Genomic DNA, 23,787 nt, shown 5'->3' with positions numbered 1-23,787 from the left:
GTGCAGTACTGTACTATCACTGTGCGCTGCAGGACCCTTGTCACTGAGCACACCAGGAGCACTACAATCCTATCACTGTGTGCACCAGGTCCAGTACTGTACTGTGCTATCGCTGCGTGCACGAGCAGTAATGTACTATTACTGCGTGCACCAGGTACAGTACTGTGCTATCACTGTGCACCAGGTGCAGTACTGTGCTATTACTACGTGCACCAGGTGCAGTATTGAACTATCACGGTGCACCAGGTGCAGTACTGTACTATCACTGCATGTACAAAGTGCAGTACTGTACTATTACTGCGAGCTCCAGGACTCCTGTCCTGTCACTGAGCACACCAGAGCACTACAATCCTATCACTGTGTGCACCAGGTGCAGTACTGTACTATCACTGTGTGCACCAGGTACAGTACTGTACTATCACTGTGTGCACCAGGTGCAGTACTGTACTATCACTGGGTGCACCAGGAGGACTCCTGTTCTATCAGTAGGAGGTGTAGGGGGTATAGGCAGTACACTAACCATTGGGTAGAGTACGAGAGGTATGTGGTATACTGAGTCTAATTCTAGTTTTATCACATCTTACCGAGCGTCTGATGTGCCCCCCCCCCAAAAAAACAGATCCCCTCACATGTCTCCGACCATCGAATGATTTCTCCTGGCTTTGCAAATGGAAGTAAGTGTGAACTGACTTTTATTTGTGAGCACTGGGACGAAGACGGGCGGGCGACTGATGCTGGGCGTTCCCATGGGAGACCCCATCCCCACTGCCGTCCACCCCGATTCTTACGAGCGGCTCGGCGACTATGCAAAACGACGTAACCTTTCGCAAAGGGGAGCTGCACATGCGCATCATATACCGTGCACATGCGCAGAGCCCCAAACAGCGGAACGGGGACGAATTTACTTGTTCCGAATTTATTACAATGAGGGCCACTGTGCAGTGTAGGGGTGGTAGGCGCGGTGGTATACTGATTAGTGTAGGGGACGGGGAGATGTTGGGCAGTGTAGGGGTGGTAGGTGCGGTGGTATGCTGATTAGTGTAGGGGAGGTTGGGGGGAGATGTTGGGCAGTGTGGGGGAGGTAGGGGGGATATACTGGTCAGAGTAGGGAAAGTAGGTGATATAGGGAGCTAAGGAGGATATCCTGGGCAGTGTAGGGGAGGTAGGTCCGGTGGTATACTGATTTGTGTAGGGGAGGTAGGGGGGAGATGTTGGGCAGTGTAGGGGAGGTAGGTGGTATACTGGCACTGGACTGAGAGGTAGGGGGAGATACTGTGTAGACTAGGGAGGTGGGGAATATGTTGAGCAGTGTAGGGGGAGATTTTAGGCAGAGATAAATATATATTGGAAAGATGTTGGGCAGTGTAGGAGAGGTGGAGGGGGATGTTGGGCAGTGTAGGGTGGTAGGGGGAGATGTTGGGCAGAAAGGGGAGGTTAGGCAGAGATGGATATACATTAGAAAGATGTTGGGCAGTGTAGGGAGGGGCAGTGTAGGGGAGGTAGGGGGAGACGTTGGGCAGTGTAGGGGAGATGTTGGGCAGTGTAGGGGAAAATGTTGGGCAGTGTAGGGTGGTAGGGGGAGATGTTGGGCAGAAAGGGGAGGTTAGGCAGAGATGGATATACATTAGAAAGATGTTGGGCAGTGTAGGGGGGGCAGTGTAGGGGAGGTAGGGGGGAGATGTTGGGCAGTGTGGGGGAGGTAGGGGGATATACTGGTCTGAGTAGGGAAGGTAGGTGATATAGGGAGCTAAGGAGGATATCCTGGGCAGTGTAAGGGGAGGTAGGTCCGGTGGTATACTGATTAGTGTAGGGGAGGTAGGGAGGAGATGTTGGGCAGTGTAGGGGAGGTAGGTGGTATACTGGCACTGGACTGAGAGGTAGGGGGAGATACTGAGTAGATGTTGGGCAGTGTAGGGGAAAATGTTGGGCAGTAGGGTGGTAGGGGGAGATGTTGGGCAGAAAGGTGAGGTTAGGCAGAGATGGATATACATTAGAAAGATGTTGGGCAGTGTAGGGGAGGTAGGGAGAGACGTTGGGCAGTGTAGGGGAGATGTTGGGCAGTGTAGGGGAAAATGTTGGGCAGTGTAGGGTGGTAGGGGGAGATGTTGGGCAGACAGGGGAGGTTAGGCAGAGATGGATATACATTAGAAAGATGTTGGGCAGTGTAGGGGGGGGGGGGCAGTGTAGGGAAGGTAGGGGGGAGATGTTGGGCAGTGTGGGGGAGGTAGGGGGATATACTGGTCTGATTATGGAAGGTAGGTGATATAGGGAGCTAAGGAGGATATCCTGGGCAGTGTAAGGGGAGGTAGGTCCGGTGGTATACTGATTAGTGTAGGGGAGGTAGGGAGGAGATGTTGGGCAGTGTAGGGGAGGTAGGTGGTATACTGGCACTAGACTGAGAGGTAGGGGGAGATACTGAGTAGATGTTGGGCAGTGTAGGGGAAAATGTTGGGCAGTAGGGTGAGATGTTGGTCAGAAAGGTGAGGTTAGGCAGAGATGGATATACATTAGAAAGATGTTGGGCAGTGTAGGGGAGGTAGGGAGAGACGTTGGGCAGTGTAGGGGAGATGTTGGGCAGTGTAGGGGAAAATGTTGGGCAGTGTAGGGTGGTAGGGGGAGATGTTGGGCAGAAAGGGGAGGCAGGTGCAGATATACAGCACAGGAGGAGCAGCTGAGGGTGGGGGATGTACCTGGCAGGAATGCGTAGCTCGGGCGGGGGCACAGCCACCTCCTCTCCCCCGTCCTGGCACAGAAGGGGTCAGTGGTCTCTCCCACAACAAGTCCCACCCCCGGCTCCCTCCTCCCCGGCCTCCGCCTTCTCCTCCCCGGCTCCCTCCCCGTCACTTCTCCCGAGAGCTGGGAGCGGATGCTGCTGCCGCCGCCGCCGCCGGGGAGACTGTCCCGCACCTGAGCGCCCTGTGCTGGCATGTGTGACCCCCAGACTCCCGGGACTGCGGCCCTCCCCTGCCCGGGATCTCCCGTCACGGAATAGATCTCCCTACACCGGGCTGGATCTGGGTGATCTTCTGGAAGGGAGCTGATCTTGGAGGGATCCCCACTGATCTGGACTTTACAAGGGGGACTCCCCTGACCCTGGATCTATCTACCCCGAGGGTTCCCTCTGACCTGGGATCTACCCCGAGGGATCCCCCTGACCTAGGATCTACCCCGAGGGATCCCCCTGACCTGGTCTCTTCCTGAGGGATCCCTGGGTTTGGATTTACAATAAGGAATGTTCCCTGGGATCCAGTCCGGGTCCTGTGGGCGCAGGGAGCCCGTGTCACAGGTAGGTAACGATGTAACAGCCGCAGTCCCGGGTACATCACTGCTGGGACTTCTCTTCCATTGGTTACATTGTGCAGCGCTACAGACAGTGTTGGTGCTTTCCAATACAGTAGATCTCTGTTCCTATTCCACCATTTATGGGCGCCCTGGTGCTGGGTCTGGTACTTGGTGCTGGGTCCTGTGAGAGGTGCCATGGTATTGGTTGCTGGGTCCTGTGTATGGGGTAACCCTGGTGCTGGGTGCTGTGAGACAGGCGCCATGGTGCTGGGTCCTGTGTGTGGGGTGCCCTGGTTGCTGGGTCCTGTGAGAGGCGCCCTGGTATTGGTTGCTGGGTCCTGTGTGTGGGACGCCCTGGTGCTGGGTCCTATGTATGGGGTGCCTTGGTGCTGGGTCCTGTGAGAGAGGCGCCCTGGTGCTGGGTCCTATGTATGGGGCGTCCTGGTGCTGGGTCCTGTGTGTTGGGCACCCTGGTGCTGGGACTGATCCTTGGTACTGGGTCCTGTGTATAGGGTCAGTGCCCTAGGTGCCAAGGCTGTGTGCTGGTTGCAGGTGCCCTGGTGCAGAGTTCTGTGAGAGAGGCTCCATGGTATTGGTTGCTGGGTCCTGTGTGTGTGGGGCCCCATTTTATTGGTTGCTGGGTCCTGTGTGTGTGGGGCGCCATGTTATTGGTTGCTGGGTCCTGTGTGTGGGGCGCCATGTTATTGGTTGCTGGGTCCTGTGTGTGGGGCAACATGTTATTGGTTGCTGGGTCCTGTGTGTGGGGCGTCATGGTATTGGTTGCTGGGTCCTGTGAGAGAGGTGCCCTGGTGCAGGTTGCTGGGTCCTGTGTGTGCGGTACCCTGGGGCAGGGCTCCGTTCTAGTGCTGGGACCCATGTAAGGGGTGCCAGGGCGCTGGGTGTAGGTGCCCTGGAGCTGTGCTGTGCTCTGATGCTGGATTCTCTGGTGCTGTGCTGCGTTCCTGTGCTGGACTATGTTCTGGTGCTGGCACCCGTGTAAGGGGTGCCAGGGCGCTGGGTGTAGGTGCCCTGGAGCTGTGCTCTGATGCTGGATGCTCTGGTGCTGTGCTGGACTATATTCTGGTGCTGGGTGCAGGTGATCTGGTGCCGTGCTGCGTTCTGCTGCTGGGTACAGATGCCCTGGTGCTGGGCAGAGATGGAGATCCCCCTGTGCCTGGGCATGTGCACTGGTGCTGTGATAGAACCACCTCATGCCGTATGGCACATTCCTGGCATGTCCCAGATGTCTTTGCTAGACCAGGCATGCCATATGTACAGCGCTGCCAACCACTTGTGGCGCCTTATAAATAAAACGTAGTAGTAGTAGTGGACAATGCTGGAACTTGTAGTACCACAGCAGCCGGCCGCCCTAACTGTAGCACTATAGTTCTCAGGTAACATTATACAGTGATATAATGGGCAACATCTGCGCTCTGTACAGCGCTGTCCCCAGGAGACAAAGGCCATCACTTTCCTGTCATATCTGCTTCTGTTTTGCCCAGCTATGTCCCCCCTGAGGGCAGAGATCACCCCCAGCCCCTGCCAGCAGCCAGCTCCGCATTGTTTGAAGTCTTTCTCAGGTCTAGACTGTATCTCTGCAGGGTCCTGGCTGACAAATGCAGGGGGGGGGGGGGGGGGGGGGGGGGGGGGGTTATTGCATGTTTGCTGTTCCAGCCTCCCTCCCTCTCCGAAGTGTCCTGTGGCTTCCCAGGCCTCATAGCAGTGGGGGATGGCAGGCAAGAGGTGTGTGCCTGTCTAGTGGTGGCCCACTGTGATTTCTGGGGCCCCATTCACACACACGTGGCAAGCCCCCAGACTGTACACAGGTATCTGCGCTGGCCTTACGTGGGTCCACGTCCACCAAAGCCCCCATTGGATCTGTAGGGGCAGCTGTACCCCAAACACTTTTCGGAGGCCGCCGCTTGTGTGTGACATGGGGTCAGTAAGGCCTCTCATGTCCTCAGTGTACCATCAGTAATGAGGTCCCTGCAGAGGGCTGAGGGTAAGGCCCAGGCTCAGCGTCCTCGCCGTGGTCCGCTGTCATAATGTCACAGAAGTGCATTCAGCATGGGAAGGGTTAGAGTGCGCAGAGGGCCTGTGCCGCGGTGGGTGGGCCTGTGCCGCGGTGGGTGGGCCTGTGCCGCGATGGGTGGGCCTGTGCCAGGAAGCAGAAGATATGTCTGGGGAGGCTGTCACAAGGTCCACATTGACGTGAGTTTTCCCATTTATTTGGGTGTCGCTGTCACCGCCTGAGTAGTTGACCCTGAATTAGTGTAGCGCTCTCTTCGCTCACCAGGATTTGGGTCACATTTGACCGTTCCCATCAGAGTCTATGTGGATGGTAAAGTATGAAAAGTTCAAAGAAATTGAGCGTGTGTGTATAGATGGAATGTGCATTCGGTATGTACATGTGGAATGTACAATACACTGCCGACATGTACACTGCTGACATGTACACTGCCGTCCAGCCGCCTATTTTGGTTGTGCAAAACTGGTCCAATTCCAGTTAGTATCCAGATGATGTATCCAAAGTGTATCAGTCCAAATCTATAATAAGCTTGTGCCAACTTTTTTGCGTGTGTTGACTTTGTACTTGTGCGTTTTGACCTTTTTGGTACTGACACATAGACACCCCATGATTTATATCCGGGTCACTTCCGCCACAACTGGGGCCTGTTAGTGCCATTGGTAAATGCCAGCATCCATGTCGGTTACCTGCTGAGGTCCGTGTCCGATATGTTGTGCCAGGCTGTGGGCAGGTAATGGGAGGCAGGATGGGGAAAGGGGGGATTGGTGAGTCAGGGTACCAGGAGACCTCTTATTTTAGGACCCTATTACCCCCACATTGACGCAATGCCCCCTACAGCTCTCTATACCCTTTATACATACCCATCCCCCCCATAGCAAGTGTAAGGGGTGTTGTGCCACAGACCCGTGTGGTGGTAAGAGGGGCCGCCGGGGTTATTTATCACAGGGGTGCGCAGTAATGTTCCCCAATATCTGGTCCCTTCCCTAATCCCAGATAGTGTCAGACCACCGCCATGTTAGCACAGCCTTCATGGCAATAACCTCGGAGGGATCGGTACCTCTTCAGAGACTTGCAGCCCCCTGTGTTGGAACTACACATCCCAGCATGCCCAGCCACAGCTTTGCTATTAAGGCATGCTGGGATGTGTAGTTCTTCCGGAGGGCTGCATGTTGGAATACCCCAGCTAGTATATATGCCACCTACTGTGGGTGGTTGTATGGGTAATTGCGGTGTATAGACGCATGGCGCAGGCCTATTGCCCTTCGTATCTATGATCTCACTTTCCACATGTCCTTAGAAGGATCCTGCAGCCTAGTTACGCGGTGCCAGCGGTGTTTATGTGAGTAGAACGTGCCAGCACCTTGGCAGACTCTCAGATACAAATTATAGTAACTCACAGCTTACTATACACACACCTACGGGCACCGCTAAATCATGTAATGGCACAGAGGGCATGATGCCAGAGCCAGCTCATCCCAGACTGACAGGGAAGGAGGGGGGGAATTACCCCCAGTGTGTGCAGTGGTACGGTGCGCTTATAAATGCAGTGTATGAACAGACATAGAGAATTACCCCCAGTGTGTGCAGTGGTACTGTGCGCTTATATATGTAATGTATGAACAGACATAAATAATTACCCCCAGTGTGTGCAGTGGTACTGTGCGCTTATATATGCAGTGTATGAACAGACATTATGAATTCTCCCCAGTGTGTGCAGTGGTACTGTGCGTTTATATATGCAGTGTATGAACAGACATTGTGAATTATCCCCAGTGTGTGCAGTGGTACTGTGCGCTTATATATGTAATGTATGAACAGACATTATGAATTATCCCCAGTGCGTGCAGTGGTACTGTGCGCTAATATATGCAGTGTATGAATAGACATTGAGAATTACCCCCAATGCGTGCAGTGGTACTGTGCGCTTATATATGCAGTGTATGAACAGACATTGTGAATTATCCCCAGTGTGTGCAGTGGTACTGTGCGCTTATATATGCAGTGTATGAGCAGACATTGTGAATTACCCCCAGTGTGTGCAGTGGTACTGTGCGCTTATATATGCAGTGTATGAACAGACATTGTGAATTACCCCCAGTGTGTGCAGTGGTACTGTGTGCTTATATATGCAGTGTATGAACAGACATTGTGAATTACCCCCAGTGTGTGCAGTGGTACTGTTCGCTTATATATGCAGTGTATGAACAGACATTGTGAATTCTCCCCAGTGTGTGCAGTGGTACTGTGCGCTTATATATGCAGTGTATGAACAGACATTGTGAATTATCCCCAGTGTGTGCAGTGGTACTGTGCGCTTATATATGTAATGTATGAACAGACATTGTGAATTACCCCCAGTGTGTGCAGTGGTACTGTGCGCTTATATATGCAGTGTATGAACAGACATTGTGAATTATCCCCAGTGTGTGCAGTGGAACTGTGCGCTTATATATGCAGTGTATGAACAGACATTGTGAATTATCCCCAGTGTGTGCAGTGGTACTGTGCGCTTATATATGCAGTGTATTAACAGACATTATGAATTCTCCCCAGTGTGTGCAGTGGTACTGTGCGCTTATATATGCAGTGTATGAACAGACATTATGAATTCTCCCCAGTGTGTGCAGTGGTACTGTGCGCTTATATATGTAATGTATGAACAGACATTATGAATTCTCCCCAGTGCGTGCAGTGGTACTGTGCGCTTATATATGCAGTGTATGAACAGACATAAATAATTACCCCCAGTGTGTGCAGTGGTACTGTGCGCTTATATATGCAGTGTATGAACAGACATAAATAATTACCCCCAGTGTGTGCAGTGGTACTGTGCGCTTATATATGCAGTGTATGAACAGACATTATGAATTCTCCCCAGTGTGTGCAGTGGTACTGTGCGCTTATATATGCAGTGTATGAACAGACATAGAGAATTATCCCCAGTGTGTGCAGTGGTACTGTGCGCTTATGTATGCAGTGTATGAACAGACATAAATAATTACCCCCAGTGTGTGCAGTGGTACTGTGCGCTTATATATGCAGTGTATGAACAGACATTATGAATTCTCCCCAGTGTGTGCAGTGGTACTGTGCGCTTATATATGCAGTGTATGAACAGACATAGAGAATTATCCCCAGTGTGTGCAGTGGTACTGTGCGCTTATGTATGCAGTGTATGAACAGACATTGAGAATTACCCCCAGTGTGTGCAGTGGTACTGTGCGCTTATATATGCAGTGTATGAACAGACATTGTGAATTACCCCCAGTGTGTGCAGTGGTACTGTGCGCTTATATATGCAGGTTATGAACAGACATTGTGAATTACCCCCAGTGTGTGCAGTGGTACTGTGCGCTTATATATATATATATATATATATATATATATATATATATGCAGTGTATGAACAGACATAAATAATTACCCCCAGTGTGTGCAGTGGTACTGTGCGCATATATATATATATATATATATATATATATATATGCAGTGTATGAACAGACATAAATAATTACCCCCAGTGTGTGCAGTGGTACTGTGTGCTTATATATGCAGGTTATGAACAGACATTGTGAATTACCCCCAGTGTGTGCAGTGGTACTGTGCGCTTATATATGCAGGTTATGAACAGACATTGTGAATTACCCCCAGTGTGTGCAGTGGTACTGTGCGCTTATATATGCAGTGTATGAACAGACATTGTGAATTATCCCCATTGTGTCTAGTGGTACTGTGCGCTTATATATGTAATGTATGAACAGACATTGGCCCTTTATTCTGGTTCACTTGCAAAGCCAAATTATCTCTCTGCACATATTACATTTTCCCCACCTGCAGTGCACATGGTTTTGTCCATTTGAGAAGGTATTTGCATTTGCAAGGGAACCAGAATAAGGGCCATTGTGTATTATCCCCAGTGTGTACAGTGGTACTAAAACAAGACATGACTAGGATGGAAGTGACATCAGGACACTGCCCTAAAAATGTGGAAGGAGTTACAGATGTGATGGGGGAGGGAGGACTGGATTATAGGCCGGGAATATTCCCCGCAAAGCTCTAGAAATACATCTGCAACATTTATACTGAAGTTTAAAAGCTTCATACAGTGAGCTGTGTGGGGGGCGGTTGCAGTGAGCTGTGTGGGGAGCGGTTGCAGTGAGCTATGTGGGGAGCTGTGCCGGTGGCGGGTGCAGTGAGCTGTGCGGGTGGCGGGCGCAGTGAGCTGTGCGGGTGGCGGTTGCAGTGAGCTGTGCGGGTAGCGGTTGTCAAGTAGATATACTGGAGTGGGAATTATTTTGTTTTTACTGTAGAAACGATGGGGTCCATGTACTAAACCTTGAAGAGAGATGAAATGATGACCAGCTCCAAACTATCATGTCACAGGCTGTGTTTGAGACATGACAGTTAGGGGCTGGTGCTTTATCTTCCCAATTTGAGCACAGTATTACGCTGTCTTGCTGCGTCTTATGCTAGGCCTAGCTCTGAGCCGTGTGTCCTGATGGGCGCTCTGCGCCGTGTGTCCTGATGGGCGCTCTGAGCCGTGTGTCCTGATGGGCGCTCTGCGCCGTGTGTCCTGATGGGCGCTCTGCGCCGTGTGTCCTGATGGGCGCTCTGCGCCGTGTGTCCTGATGGGCGCTCTGCAAAGTAGTTTTCTTTTCTGTTCGTAAACAAACACTGTTCCTCTCACTCGGCGCAGTCTCTGCTCTGCATCTGTTACTCATTTGCTCCGCAGCATTTGGACAGTAGTGTATTTCGGGCCTTGTTAGGGGGGGTCCCCAACACAAATGTTATGTTTGGCTGGATGCAGTCGCAGCAAATATTTCTTCCCTTTTGTTGTTTGTGTATTTTCTCCTTGTGGCAGAGCGATGTGGGAAAGTTACCGTCAGCCGCGCTTCATATAATCTCTGTCATGGACCGGCCGGCGCGCTGAGCGTCAGATGTGTGCCGTAAGTTATATGTACGCTACGCGGGCTCAGGCAGCACAGAGGGGTTGGGAACATTTGGTCTACAGCATGATGGTCAACAGTCATTAGGTCTACATGGGAACAGGTCGACGTGGTTCTAGGTCGACAGGTCATTAGTCCGACAATGTCTAGGTCGACAGTCAAAAGGTCGACATAGGGTTTTTTCACTGTTTTTTTTTTTTTTACCTAAATGTCAACACAGTCGACATGGACACAGTTTAAAGTGCACCGCATCCCATCTCTACGCTCGGCACACTATTTTATTCTCCCACCATGTCCTAGTGGACGGTAGGGCATGAAATACCGCCTGTCGGCTTATGTCAGCTAAAAAAACTGTGAAAAACCCCATGTCGACCTAATGACCTTTCGACCTAATGACCTTTCGACATTTTCCCATGTCGACCATCATGCTGTAGACCAAATGACCATATCCTGAGTTATATAGTGGGAGGAGCAGGGTCCCCAGCAGCACAGAGTGTATCAGGAGATGAGGGATGTGTCAGTGAGGACAGGGCTGCATGTGACAGGGGCAGTGACATGATGTGAGGAGGGTAATGGAGGCAGCAGGAAGCCACAGACTGAGAGTTATATAGTGGGAGGAGCAGGATCCCCAGCAGCACAGAGTATATCAGGAGATAAGGGATGTGTCAGTGAGGACAGGGCTGCATGTGACAGGGGCAGTGACATGATGTGAGGAGGGGAATGGAGGCTGCAGGAAGCCACAGACTGAGAGTTATATAGTGGGAGGAGCAGGGTCCCTAGCAGCACAGAGTATATCAGATGAGTGATGTGTCAGTGAGGACAGGGCTGCATGTGACAGGGGCAGTGACATGATGTGAGGAGGGTGAATGGGGGCAGCAGGAAGCCACAGACTGAGAGTTATATAGTGGGAGGAGCAGGGTCCCTAGCAGCACAGAGTATATCAGATGAGTGATGTGTCAGTGAGGACAGGGCTACATGTGACAGGGGCAGTGACATGATGTGAGGAGGGGAATGGAGGCAGCAGGAAGCCACAGACTGAGAGTTATATAGTGGGAGTAGCAGGGTCACTTAGCAGCACAGAGTATATCAGGAGATGAGTGATGTGTCAGTGAGGACAGGGCTGCATGTGACAGGGGCAGTGACATGATGTGAGGAGGGGAATGGAGGCAGCAGGAAGTCACAGACTGAGAGTTATATAGTGGGAGGAGCAGTGTACCCAATAGCACAGAGTATATCAGGAGATGAGGGATGTGATGGGGCAGTGACATGATGTGAGGAGGGGAATGGGGTCATCAGGAAGCCACAGACTGAGAGTTATATAGTGGGAGGAGCAGGGTCCCCAGCAGCACAGAGTATATCAGGAGATGAGGGATGTGATGGGGCAGTGACATGATGTGAGGAGGGGAATGGGGTCATCAGGAAGCCACAGACTGAGAGTTATATAGTGGGAGGAGCAGGGTCCCCAGCAGCACAGAGTATATCAGGAGATGAGGGATGTGATGGGGCAGTGACATGATGTGAGGAGGGGAATGGGGTCATCAGGAAGCCACAGACTGAGAGTTATATAGTGGGAGGAGCAGGGTCCCCAGCAGCACAGAGTATATCAGGAGATGAGGGATGTGTCAGTGAGGACAGGGGCAGATACCACGGAAGTTGGAAATGGTTTTCCTTTATCATGGAGCAGCTTATATCAGGCACTGGTAAGTGTCCGGCAGATGTAATGAGCAGCTGTGCGCTCGGAGACCTGTTGAGGCGCTGGATGGATGGAGTGTTTTGGGATCCTTATGGAATTGACTTGGAAACTAGGCCAGCGGAACAACGTGGCAAAAGCTTCTTTTTATCCACCACTAAGGAGCCCCCATCCTGAGGAATGTGCCCGTTCCATCTGTCAGGAGAAGTTCCAACCCTGATACCTCCTGCAGGGTGAGCCTATGGAAGACTGCTGCATCTCCTGCGTCCTGTCACATGCATGGGGTCAGAGTGCTGCAGCTCCTGCATCCTGTCACATGCATGGGGTCAGACTGCTGCAGTTCCTGCGTCCTGTCGCATGCATGGGGTCAGACTGCTGCAGTTCCTGCGTCCTGTCACATGCATGGGGTCAGACTGCTGCAGCTCCTGCGTCCTGTCACATGCATGGGGTCAGACTGCTGCAGATCCTGCGTCCTGTCACATGCATGGGGTCAGACTGCTGCAGCTCCTGCGTCCTGTCACATGCATGGGGTCAGACTGCTGCATCTCCTGCGTCCTGTCACATGCATGGGGTCAGACTGCTGCATCTCCTGCGTCCTCTGACTTTCATTAATTAGCTGTCATGCTCTGCTACATGCGTGTCTGCTACATGGTGGCTGGCAGTAGTGATGCGCATATCTCTGGCTGCGTCCATATATTGCGTGCGGCCGTTCTCTGGTCTTGTATTTGGTTTACATTTGCAATGCGATAAAGTAATGGTGTCATGGTGAGAAAAAAAGTAATCTGTGTAATTGGTGAGACTGTTCCTTTTATTATACAAATGCAGATACAAAGACATCCTTTTGCTTAATTCTATGTAACATGCAAGTTTACGCATATGCAATTAACCCATTCAATGGTCTCTTAGTAAATTACCATGAATTCAAATGGGCGTGATATAGTGGTAGCACAAAGCCATACCCTCATGCTATTGGTTCTTGCTTAGCAATGGTGGAATTTGTTGCAAATGGGTCTTTCCTCTGGCTGCACATTTCTGGTGGTGCCGTGGGAGTTACACTATATGAACGTGGCCAATGGGGAGGTGTTTTTTAGGACACGCCCACAGTTCTAATAGTTAAAAATGTTTATTTTCCCCTCAATTCTTCTTTATTTGACGAATAGAACCATATACTGTAGGTCAATGTCCACAACGCATTATCAGCTGCAGGATCTGTTCTATGCCTGACCGTAGGGACAAAACCTTTGTGATGGCCAAAGTCCTTTGTGATGGCCAAAATCCTTTACTCTGAAATTTGCATTACTGTCCATATCCAGGAGAATAATTGTATGCCATATAATGCTGACTGTAGAGCTTGTCAGAGGGTCCTGAGATGCTGCTGTTTCTTGCACTGTGGTTTGTACATTCAGAGTGTTCACTTCCAGAGTGCGGTTCCTTTGTGCGCATGTATCGCCCGTTTGTTCCGTCTGCTGTTAGCAGGAATAATGCTCACAAACTGACTGACCAGACAGATTAAAGCAACTTGGTAAGAGGGCTGCACAAGGTGTGATGGAACATCGTTCCCTCGGGTAGACTATGCCGAGGTCTCCCCTGCAGATGGGTTACACCAGATGCTGCATAATTAAGAAGGTTCTCTCGTGTGATGTGGGTGCTCGTCTCTCATTTAAATAAATATTGGTGGGATAGTTTGGCACAGGCTCGAGCGCTCGTGTGTTTTCCTCCGGTGAAGTGTTGCGTGTTAACGTGTTCTCAGAAAAGTGTTTATTTTCTTCTCTGCACCCTGTGGACTACTGCTGCCCTTGAACCGAGAAAATGTAAAATAAACCCACAAAACTCACAACAGCTGCTGTCTTCTACCAGCTGCTCTTCCTAGGAACGCCGGACACCACACTTCCAGCCAGTTCCGGCTTCCTTGCTGCCATTCAACGGAGTTGCTGGGCTGCTCCATGGCATCATATCGTACACTTTCCATCACCCCTTTAGTTTATTTAGTATATATGTAGCACCCTCCACATTTATTACCTCTTACCTAGGTAAGTCTGATCACATATAATTTCCCCTATCCCTTTTACTTAGGACTTGTCCTATTGAGGTAACCTGGACGCGGTGGACAAGCCGATACTAATGGCCATTACTATGCTAATAACCTCAGAAATGCAATATAGCAATGATATTAAAAGGTCTAGCATTTATGTGCACCTGCAAACTCCTCCTCCTGCTTGCTGCACTACAGGTCTCAGCAGGTAACACCTCATACGTCTGGGGTGTGCACCTGCAAACTCCTCCTCCTGCTTGCTGCACTACAGGTCTCAGCAGGTAACACCTCATATGTCCAGGGTGTGCAGCTTAGGGCCCTCCCCCTATGTATAATTGAGAAGGTTCTCTCTTGTGATGTGGGTGCTCGTCTCATTTAAATAAATATTGGTGGGATAGTTTGGCACAGGCCCGAGCGCTCGTGTGTTTTCCTCCGGGGAACACTGATTCTGGCTGTAGTACGTGGCTGGTGGTGTGTGATTCTGGCTGTAGTACACTGCTGGTGGTGCATCATTCTGGCTGTAGTACATGGCTGGTGGTGTGTCATTCTGGCTGTAGTACGTGGCTGGTGGTGTGTGATTCTGGCTGTAGTACACTGCTGGTGGTGCATCATTCTGGCTGTAGTACATGGCTGGTGGTGTGTCATTCTGGCTGTAGTACGTGGCTGGTGGTGTGTCATTCTGGCTGTAGTACATGGCTGGTGGTTCGTCATTCTGGCTGTAGTACATGGCTGGTGGTGCATCATTCTGGCTGTAGTACATGGCTGGTGGTGTGTGATTCTGGCTGTAGTACACTGCTGGTGGTGCATCATTCTGGCTGTAGTACATGGCTGGTGGTGTGTCATTCTGGCTGTAGTACGTGGCTGGTGGTGTGTCATTCTGGCTGTAGTACATGGCTGGTGGTTCGTCATTCTGGCTGTAGTACACTGCTGGTGGTGCATCATTCTGGCTGTAGTACATGGCTGGTGGTGCGTCATTCTGGCTGTAGTACATGGCTGGTGGTGCGTCATTCTGGCTGTAGTACATGGCTGGTGGTGTGTGATTCTGGCTGTAGTACATGGCTGGTGGTGCGTCATTCTGGCTGTAGTACATGGCTGGTGGTGTGTCATTCTGGCTGTAGTACACTGCTGGTGGTGCATCATTCTGGCTGTAGTACATGGCTGGTGGTGCGTCATTCTGGCTGTAGTACATGGCTGGTGGTGCGTCATTCTGGCTGTAGTACATGGCTGGTGGTGTGTGATTCTGGCTGTAGTACATGGCTGGTGGTGTGTGATTCTGGCTGTAGTACATGGCTGGTGGTGTGTGCTTCTGGCTGTAGTACATGGCTGGTGGTGTGTGATTCTGGCTGTAGTACATGGCTGGTGGCGTGTGATTCTGGCTGTAGTACACTGCTGGTGGCACGTGATTCTGGTCGTAGTACACTGCTGGTGCGTCATTCTGGCTGTAGTACATGGCTCATAGCACGTGATTCTGGCTGTAGTACACTGCTGGTTGTGCGTGATTCTGGTTGTAGTGCAATGCTGGTGGTGCGTCATTCTGGCTGTATTATATGGCTCGTGATTCTGGCTGCAGTACGTGGCTGGTGGCACGTAATTCTGGTTGTAGTACGTGGCTGGTGGGGCGCGATTCTGGTTGTAGTATACTGCTGGTGGCGTGTGATTTCTGACTGTAGTACACTACTGGTGGCACCTGATTCTGGCTGTAGTTCATGTCTGGTGGTGCCTGATTCTGGCTGCTGTTCATGGCTGGTGTCGAATGATTCTGGCTGTAGTTCATGGCTGGTGGCGCATGATTCTGGCTGTAAAACATGGCTGGTGGTGCCTGATTCTGCCTGCGTGGCTGGTGGCGCCTGATTCTGTCTGTAGTACGTGGCTGGTGGTGCAGGATTCTGGCGGTTGCACGTGGCACAGGATTCTGGCTTTAGCACGTATCTGGTGGTGCGGGATTCTTGCTGTAGCAAGAGGCTGGTGGGGTGTATGTAGCACGTGGCAGGTGGCGTTGGAATTCTGACTGTAGCACGAGGCTGGTGGGTTGTCTCTGGGTGTATTTGGCTGGTGACACAGGATTCTGGCTGTACTAGGTGGCTGGTGGCGCAAGATTCTGGCTGTAGCATGTGGCTGGTGGCGCGGGATTCTGGCTGTAGCACAAGGCTGGTGGGGTGTCTCTGGGTGTATGTGGCTGGTGGCGCAGGATTTTGGCGGTATTACGTGGCTGGTGGTGCTGGGTTCTGGCTGTAGCACGAGGCTGGTGGGGTGTCTCTGGGTGCTGGTGGCACGGGATTCTGGCTGTATTACGTGGCTGGTGGCGCGGGATTCTGGATGTAGCTGATAGCTTATAACGTCGAGTAAGATAAACTCTATCATAGCACAAGGCTGGTGGGGTGTCTCTGGGTGTATGTGGCTGTGGCACATGATTCTGGTTGTATGACGTGGCTGGGGCTGCAGGATTCTGGCTGTAGCACGTGGATGGTGGTGCAGGAACCTGGCTGTATTACGTGGCTGGTTGCGTGGGATTCTGGCTGTAGCACAAGGCTGGTGGGGTGTATATGTGGCTGGTGGCGCTGGATTCTGGCTGTAGTACGTGGCTGATGGCGCGGGATTCTGACTGTAGCACAAGGCTGGTGGGGTGTCTCGGTGTATGTGGCTGGTGGCACAGGATTCTGGCTGCAGCTGGTGGCATGGGATTCTGGCTTTAGCATGTTGCTGGTGGCGCAGGATTCTGGCTATAGTGCGATGCTGGTGGGTTGTCTCTGGGTGTATGTGGCTGTGGCGCAGGATTCTGGTTGTATGACGTGGCTGGTGGTGCAGGATTCTGTCTGTAGCACGTGGATGGTGGTGCAGGAATCTGGCTGTAGCACAAGGCTGGTGGTGCGGGAATCTGGGTGTATGTGGCTGTTGGCGCTGTAGTACGTGGATGGTGGTGCGGTATTCTGGCTGTATCACGTGGATGGTGGTGCAGGAATCTGTCTGTATTACGTGGCTGGTTGTGCGGGATTCTGGTTGTAGCACGTGGATGGTGGTGCAGGAATCTGTCTGTATTACGTGGCTGGTTGTGCGGGATTCTGGTTGTAGCACGTAACTGGTGGCGCGGGATTCTGGCTGTAGCAAGAGGCTGGTGGGGTGTCTCTGGGTGTATGTGGCGTGGGATTCTAGCCGTAGCACATGGTTGGTGGCGCGTAATTCTGGCTGTACTAGGTGGCTGGTGGTACGGGATTCTGGCTGCATTACGTGGCTGGTGTGAGATTCTGGCTGTAGCACAAGGCTGTTGGGGTGTCTCTGGGTGTATGTGGCTGGTGGCACTGTATTCTGGCTGTAGTACGTGGCTGGTGGTGCGATATTCTGGCTGTAGCACGTGGATGGTGGTGCAGGAATCTGGCTGTATTACGTGGCTGGTTGCACAGGATTCTGGCTGTAGCACAAGGTTGGTGGGGTGTCTCTGGGTGTATGTGGATGGTGGTGCTGGATTCTGGCTGTAGTACGTGGATGGTGGTGCGGGGTTCTCGCTGTAGCATGAGGCTGTTGGGATGTCTCTCGGTGTATGTGGCTGGTGGTGTGGAATTCTGGCTGTAGTACGTGGATGGTGGTGCGGGATTCTGGCTGTAGCAAGAGGCTGGTGGGGTGTCTCTGGGTGTATGTGGCGCGGGATTCTGGCCATAGCACGTGGTTGGTGGCGCGGGATTCTGGCTGTAGTACGTGGATGGTGGTGCAGGATTCTGGCTGTATTACGTGGCTGGTGCGAGATTCTGCCTGTAGCACAAGGCTGTTGGGGTGTCTCTGGGTGTATGTGGCTGGTGCCACTGGATTCTGGCTGTAGTACGTGGCTGGTGGCGCGGGATTCTGGCTGTAGTACGTGGATGGTGGTGCGGGGTTCTGGGTGTAGCACGAGGCTGGTGGGGTGCCTCTGGGTGTAGCACGAGGCTGGTGGGGTGCCTCTGGGTGTAGCACGAGGCTGGTGGGGTGCCTCTGGGTGTAGCACGAGGCTGGTGGGGTGTCTCTGGGTGTAGCACGCAGCTTATAGGGTTTACATGATTTTATGATCCCAGTGATGTATATAGTGTATTATGGAGACTAGTGACTGTTTGAACCCCTTGAAGTTGCCCTGAGACCAGTCTGATACTTAGTGTTTTCTGTTTTCCAGACGTCTTCCTATTCTCCTGGCCTGTTGTGCTGTGCATCGCTGTGACCCAGCGCTATGCATCCTGGGCCGTGGCATACGCTGCTTTGTGTCTCATTTCTCCTGGTTTCCATACGTGGTGATTCAGGTACGTTAGCTACCGTTATAACGTCTCAGAGATGGTAACAATTCCGCTAAGATCCATCCTCCCGTATTACCCCTAATATATCACTGCTCAATATCTATAGCTGTATCGCTGTGTCCTTCCACCCTCCCGTATTACCCCTAATATATCACTGCTCAGTATCTATAGCTGTATCGCTGTCCTTCCACCCTCCCGTATTACCCCTAATATCACCACTCAGTATCTATAGCTGTCTCGCTGTGTCCTTCCACCCTCCCGTATTACCCCTAATATCACCGCTCAGTATATATAGCTGTATCGCTGTGTCCTTCCACCCTCCCGTATTCCCCCTAGTATCGCAGCTCAGTACCTACAGCTGTATCGCTGTATCGCTGTGTCCTTCCACCCTCCCGTATTCCCCCTAATATATCACTGCTCAGTATCTATAGCTGTATCGCTGTGTCCTTCCACCCTCCCGTATTCCCCCTAATATCACTGCCCAGTATCTATAGCTGTATCGCTGTGTCCTTCCACCCTCCCGTATTCCCCCTAATATCACCACTCAGTATCTATAGCTGTATTGCTGTGTCCTTCCACCCTCCCGTATTACCCCTAATATCACAGCTCAGTATCTATAGCTGTATCGCTGTGTCCTTCCACCCTCCTGTATTACCCCTAATATCACAGCTCAGTATCTATAGCTGTATCGCTGTGTCCTTCCACACTCCCGTATTACCCCTAATATATCACTGCTCAGTATCTATAGCTGTATCGCTGTGTCCTTCCTCCCTCCCGTATTACCCCTAATATATCACTGCTCAGTATCTATACCTGTATCGCTGTCCTTCCACCCTCCTGTATTACCCCTAATATCGCAGCTCAGTATCTATAGCTGTATCACTGTGTCCTTCCACCCTCCCGTATTCCCCCTAATATCACGGCTCAGTATATATAGCTGTATCGCTGTCCTTCCACCCTCCAGTATTCCCCCTAATATCACGGCTCAGTATATAAAGCTGTATCACTGTGTCCTTCCACCCTCCCGTAGTATCGCAGCTCAGTATCTATAGCTGTATCGCTGTGTCCTTCCACCCTCCCGTATTCCCCCTAATATCACGGCTCAGTATCTATAGCTGTATCGCTGTGTCCTTCCACCCTCCCGTATTCCCCCTAATATCACAGCTCAGTATCTATAGCTGTATCGCTGTGTCCTTCCACCCTCCCGTATTCCCCCTAGTATCGCAGCTCAGTATCTATAGCTGTATCGCTGTGTCCTTCCACCCTCCCGTATTCCCCCAGTATCACTGCTTAGTATCTATAGCTGTATCGCTGTGTCCTTCTATCCTCCCGTATTCCCCCTAGTATCGCAGCTCAGTATCTATAGCTGTATCGATGTGTCCTTCCGCCCTCCCGTATTCCCTCTAGTATCACCGCTCAGTATATATAGCTGTATCACTGTGTCCTTCCATCCTCCCGTATTACCCCTAATATCACCACTCAGTATCTATAGCTGTATTGCTGTGTCCTTCCATCCTCCCGTATTACCCCTAATATCACCGCTCAGTATCTATAGCTGTATCGCTGTGTCCTTCCACCCTCCCGTATTACCCCTAATATCACGACTCAGTATCTATAGCTGTATCGCTGTGTCCTTCCACCCTCCCGTATTACCTCTAATATCACCGCTCAGTATCTATACCTGTATCGCTGTGTCCTTCCATCCTCCCGTATTACCTCTAATATCACCGATCAGTATCTATACCTGTATCGCTGTGTCCTTCCACCCTCCCGTATCCCCCCTAATATCACGGCTCAGTATCTATAGCTGTGTCGCTGTGTCCTTCCATACTCCCGTATCCCCCCTAATATCACGGCTCAGTGTCTATAGCTGTGTCGCTGTGTCCTTCCGCCCTCCCGTATTCCCCCTAATATCACAGCTCAGTATCTATAGCTGTATCGCTGTGTCCTTCCGCCCTCCCGTATTCCCCCTAATATCACGGCTCAGTATCTATAGCTGTATCGCTGTGTCCTTCCACCCTCCCGTATGCCCCCTAATATCACCGCTCAGTATCTATAGCTGTATCGCTGTGTCCTTCCACCCTCCCGTATTACCCCTAATATCACGGCTCAGTATCTATAGCTGTATCGCTGTGTCCTTCCGCCCTCCCGTATTCCCCTTAGTATCACAGCTCAGTATATATAGCTGTATCGCTGTGTCCTTCCACCCTCCCGTATTCCCCCTAATATCACCGCTCAGTATCTATAGCTGTATCGCTGTGTCCTTCCATCCCTCCGTATTCCCCATAGTATCGCGGCTCAGTATCTATAGCTGTATCGCTGTGTCCTTCCATCCTACCGTATTCCCCCTAGTATCGCAGCTCAGTATCTATAGCTGTATCGCTGTGTCCTTCCTCCCTCCCGTATTCCCCCTAGTATCGCAGCTCAGTATCTATAGCTGTATCGCGTTGTCCTTCCGCCCTCCCGTATTCCCCCTAATATCACAGCTCAGTATCTATAACTGTATCGCTGTGTCCTTCCGCCCTCCCGTATTCCCCCTAGTATCACAGCTCAGTATCTATAGCTGTATCGCTGTGTCCTTCCGCCCTCCCGTATTCCCCCTAGTATCACAGCTCAGTATCTATAGCTGTATCACTGTGTCCTTCCGCCCTCCCGTATTCCCATTAGTATCACAGCTCAGTATATATAGCTGTATCGCTGTGTCCTTCCGCCCTCCCGTATTCCCCCTAGTATCACCGCTCAGTATCTATAGCTGTATTGCTGTGTCCTTCCGCCCTCCCGTATTCCCCCTAGTATCACAGCTCAGTATAGCTCTGTCCTTCCATCCGTGTACAGTCACTGTGGAGTTGCCGTGTAATAATCCCTTATACTGTATGTTACAGATGGGACACCTCGCTTTCTGTCAGAGCCTATTTCCACCATCCAGAACCCCGGAAGCGCGGTAACACTGTTATGTTCTGCGGAACCGCCATTGTCCCGTATTTCTTGGTTATTTAATGGAGAACTGCTGGAGGGACGGCAAAGTGAGGATATAGAATTGGTACCCGGGCACCTGACCATCCGCGCTCTCGCTCCGCACCATGTTGGACGTTACCAGTGTATGATCACTTCTAGCAGAGGATCTATTATCAGCACTCCTGCAAACGTGTCCATGGCATGTAAGTACATCTATTATCACACTGTGCCCAACATGACTGTTACCCACGGCGATTGCCTGAACCGTAACCGCTAAAGGCGAGATTTAGCTGCAGCGCTGGTTAATGCTGAGCTAGGCTCGTTAATTACTGAACAGCCGCCGGTCTGACCACAGCTCCCTAAATCTCCCCCATCTCCCCTTCTGAACAAACACTGTGGAAAGATGAGCCCCTAGGGGTAATTTCTGTATTATGCCTGTACTATTAGTATGATGCTCCATCTAATAAGGTGTATCTAACGTCTTCCTGTCATCCCTGGTTATTCTGTGTTATGTAAATGATATATGCCACTTGCTGTCCTGGGTACACTGTGTGGTTCCTGCACAGTTAGGACCCAGGCACATATACTACCGCTCTCTCCTGCTGTAACCCAGGCACATATACTACCGCTCTCTCCTGCTGTAACCCAGGCACATATACTACTGCTCTCTCCTGCTGTAACCCAGGCACATATACTACCGCTCTCTCCTGCTGTAAATCAGGCACATATACTACTGCTCTCTCCTGCTGTAACCCAGGCACATATACTACTGCTCTCTCCTGGTGTAACCCAGGCACATATACTACTGCTCTCTCCTGCTGTAACCCAGGCACATATACTACTGCTCTCTCCTGCTGTAACCCAGGCACATATACTACCGCTCTCTCCTGCTGTAACCCAGGCACATATACTACTGCTCTCTCCTGCTGTAACCCAGGCACATATACTACTGCTCTCTCCTGCTGTAACCCAGGCACATATACTACTGCTCTCTCCTGCTGTAACCCAGGCACATATACTACCGCTCTCTCCCGGTGTAACCCAGGCACATATACTACCGCTCTCTCCTGCTGTATCCCAGGCACATATACTACTGCTCTCTCCTGCTGTAACCCAGGCACATATACTACCGCTTTCTCCTGCTGTAACCCAGGCACATATACTACTGCTCTCTCCTGCTGTAACCCAGGCACATATACTACTGCTCTCTCCTGCTGTAACCCAGGCACATATACTACTGCTCTCTCCTGCTGTAACCCAGGCACATATACTACTGCTCTCTCCTGCTGTAACCCAGGCACATATACTACTGCTCTCTCCTGCTGTAACCCAGGCACATATACTACTGCTCTCTCCTGCTGTAACCCAGGCACATATACTACCACTCTCTCCTGCTGTAACCCAGGCACATATACTACTGCTCTCTCCCGGTGTAACCCAGGCACATATACTACTGCTCTCTCCTGCTGTAACCCAGGCACATATACTACTGCTCTCTCCTGCTGTAACCCAGGCACATATACTACCGCTCTCTCCCGGTGTAACCCAAGGCACATATACTACTGCTCTCTCCCGGTGTAACCCAAGGCACATATACTACTGATCTCCTGCTGTAACCCAGGCACATATACTACCACTCTCTCCTACTGTAACACAGGTACATATACTACCGCTCTCTCCTGCTGTAACCCAGGCACATATACTACTGCTCTCTCCTGCTGTAACCCAGGCACATATACTACTGCTCTCTCCTGCTGTAACCCAGGTACATATACTACTGCTCCCTCCTGCTGTAACCCAGGTACATATACTACCGCTCTCTCCTGCTGTAACCCAGGCACATATACTACCGCTCTCTCCCGCTGTAACCCAGGCACATATACTACCGCTCTCTCCTGGTGTAACCCAGGCACATATACTGCTGCTCTCTCACGGTGTAACCCAGGCACATATACTGCCGCTCTCTCCTGGTGTAACCCAGGCACATATACTACCGCTCACTCCTGGTGTAACCCAGGCACATATACTACCGCTCTCTCCTGGTGTAACCCAGGCACATATACTACTGCTCTCTCCCGGTGTAACCCAGGCACATATACTACTGATCTCCTGCTGTAACCCAGGCACTTATACTACTGCTCTCTCCCGCTGTAACCCAGGCATATATACTACCGCTCTCTCCTGCTGTAACCCAGGCACATATACTACTGCTCTCTCCCGGTGTAACCCAGGCACATATACTACCGCTCTCTCCTGCTGTAACCCAGGCACATATACTACTGTTCTCTCCTGCTGTAACCCAGGCACATATACTACTGCTCTCTCCTGCTGTAACCCAGGCACATATACTACTGCTCTCTCCTACTGTAACCCAGGCACATATACTACTGCTCTCTCCCGGTGTAACCCAGGCACATATACTACTGATCTCTCCCGGTGTAACCCAGGCACATATACTACTGATCTCTCCTGGTGTAACCCAGGCACATATACTACTGATCTCCTGCTGTAACCCAGGCACATATACTACCGCTCTCTCCTGCTGTAACCCAGGCACATATACTACTGATCTCTCCCGGTGTAACCCAGGCACATATACT

At 51.3% G+C, this 23,787-nt stretch overlaps 1 protein-coding gene across 2 annotated transcripts in view; it reads left to right on the top strand.

The window, feature by feature from the left end:
* CDON (cell adhesion associated, oncogene regulated) overlaps window positions 1-23,787 on the top strand; it is a 115,135-nt gene that overhangs the window by 60,348 nt on the left and 31,000 nt on the right. Inside the window, exons 1-3 of one of the 2 annotated variants that reach the window (XM_083163542.1) lie at window positions 2,810-3,286; window positions 18,115-18,238; window positions 21,115-21,390. In XM_083163542.1, coding sequence (XP_083019668.1) covers window positions 18,169-18,238; window positions 21,115-21,390 — 346 coding nt within the window. In that variant the 5' untranslated portion in view covers window positions 2,810-3,286; window positions 18,115-18,168. Of the gene's footprint in view, window positions 1-2,809; window positions 3,287-18,114; window positions 18,239-21,114; window positions 21,391-23,787 lie in introns of those variants that run through there. The other variant, XM_083163543.1, reaches the window with a different exon arrangement.

Source organism: Crinia signifera, chromosome 19 (genome assembly GCF_055691185.1).
Source record: "Crinia signifera chromosome 19, ASM5569118v1, whole genome shotgun sequence".
Taxonomy (NCBI): domain Eukaryota; kingdom Metazoa; phylum Chordata; class Amphibia; order Anura; family Myobatrachidae; genus Crinia; species Crinia signifera.
The sequence above is the reverse complement of the archived record's forward strand: the minus strand, read 5'-3'. Positions and strand labels throughout refer to the sequence as shown.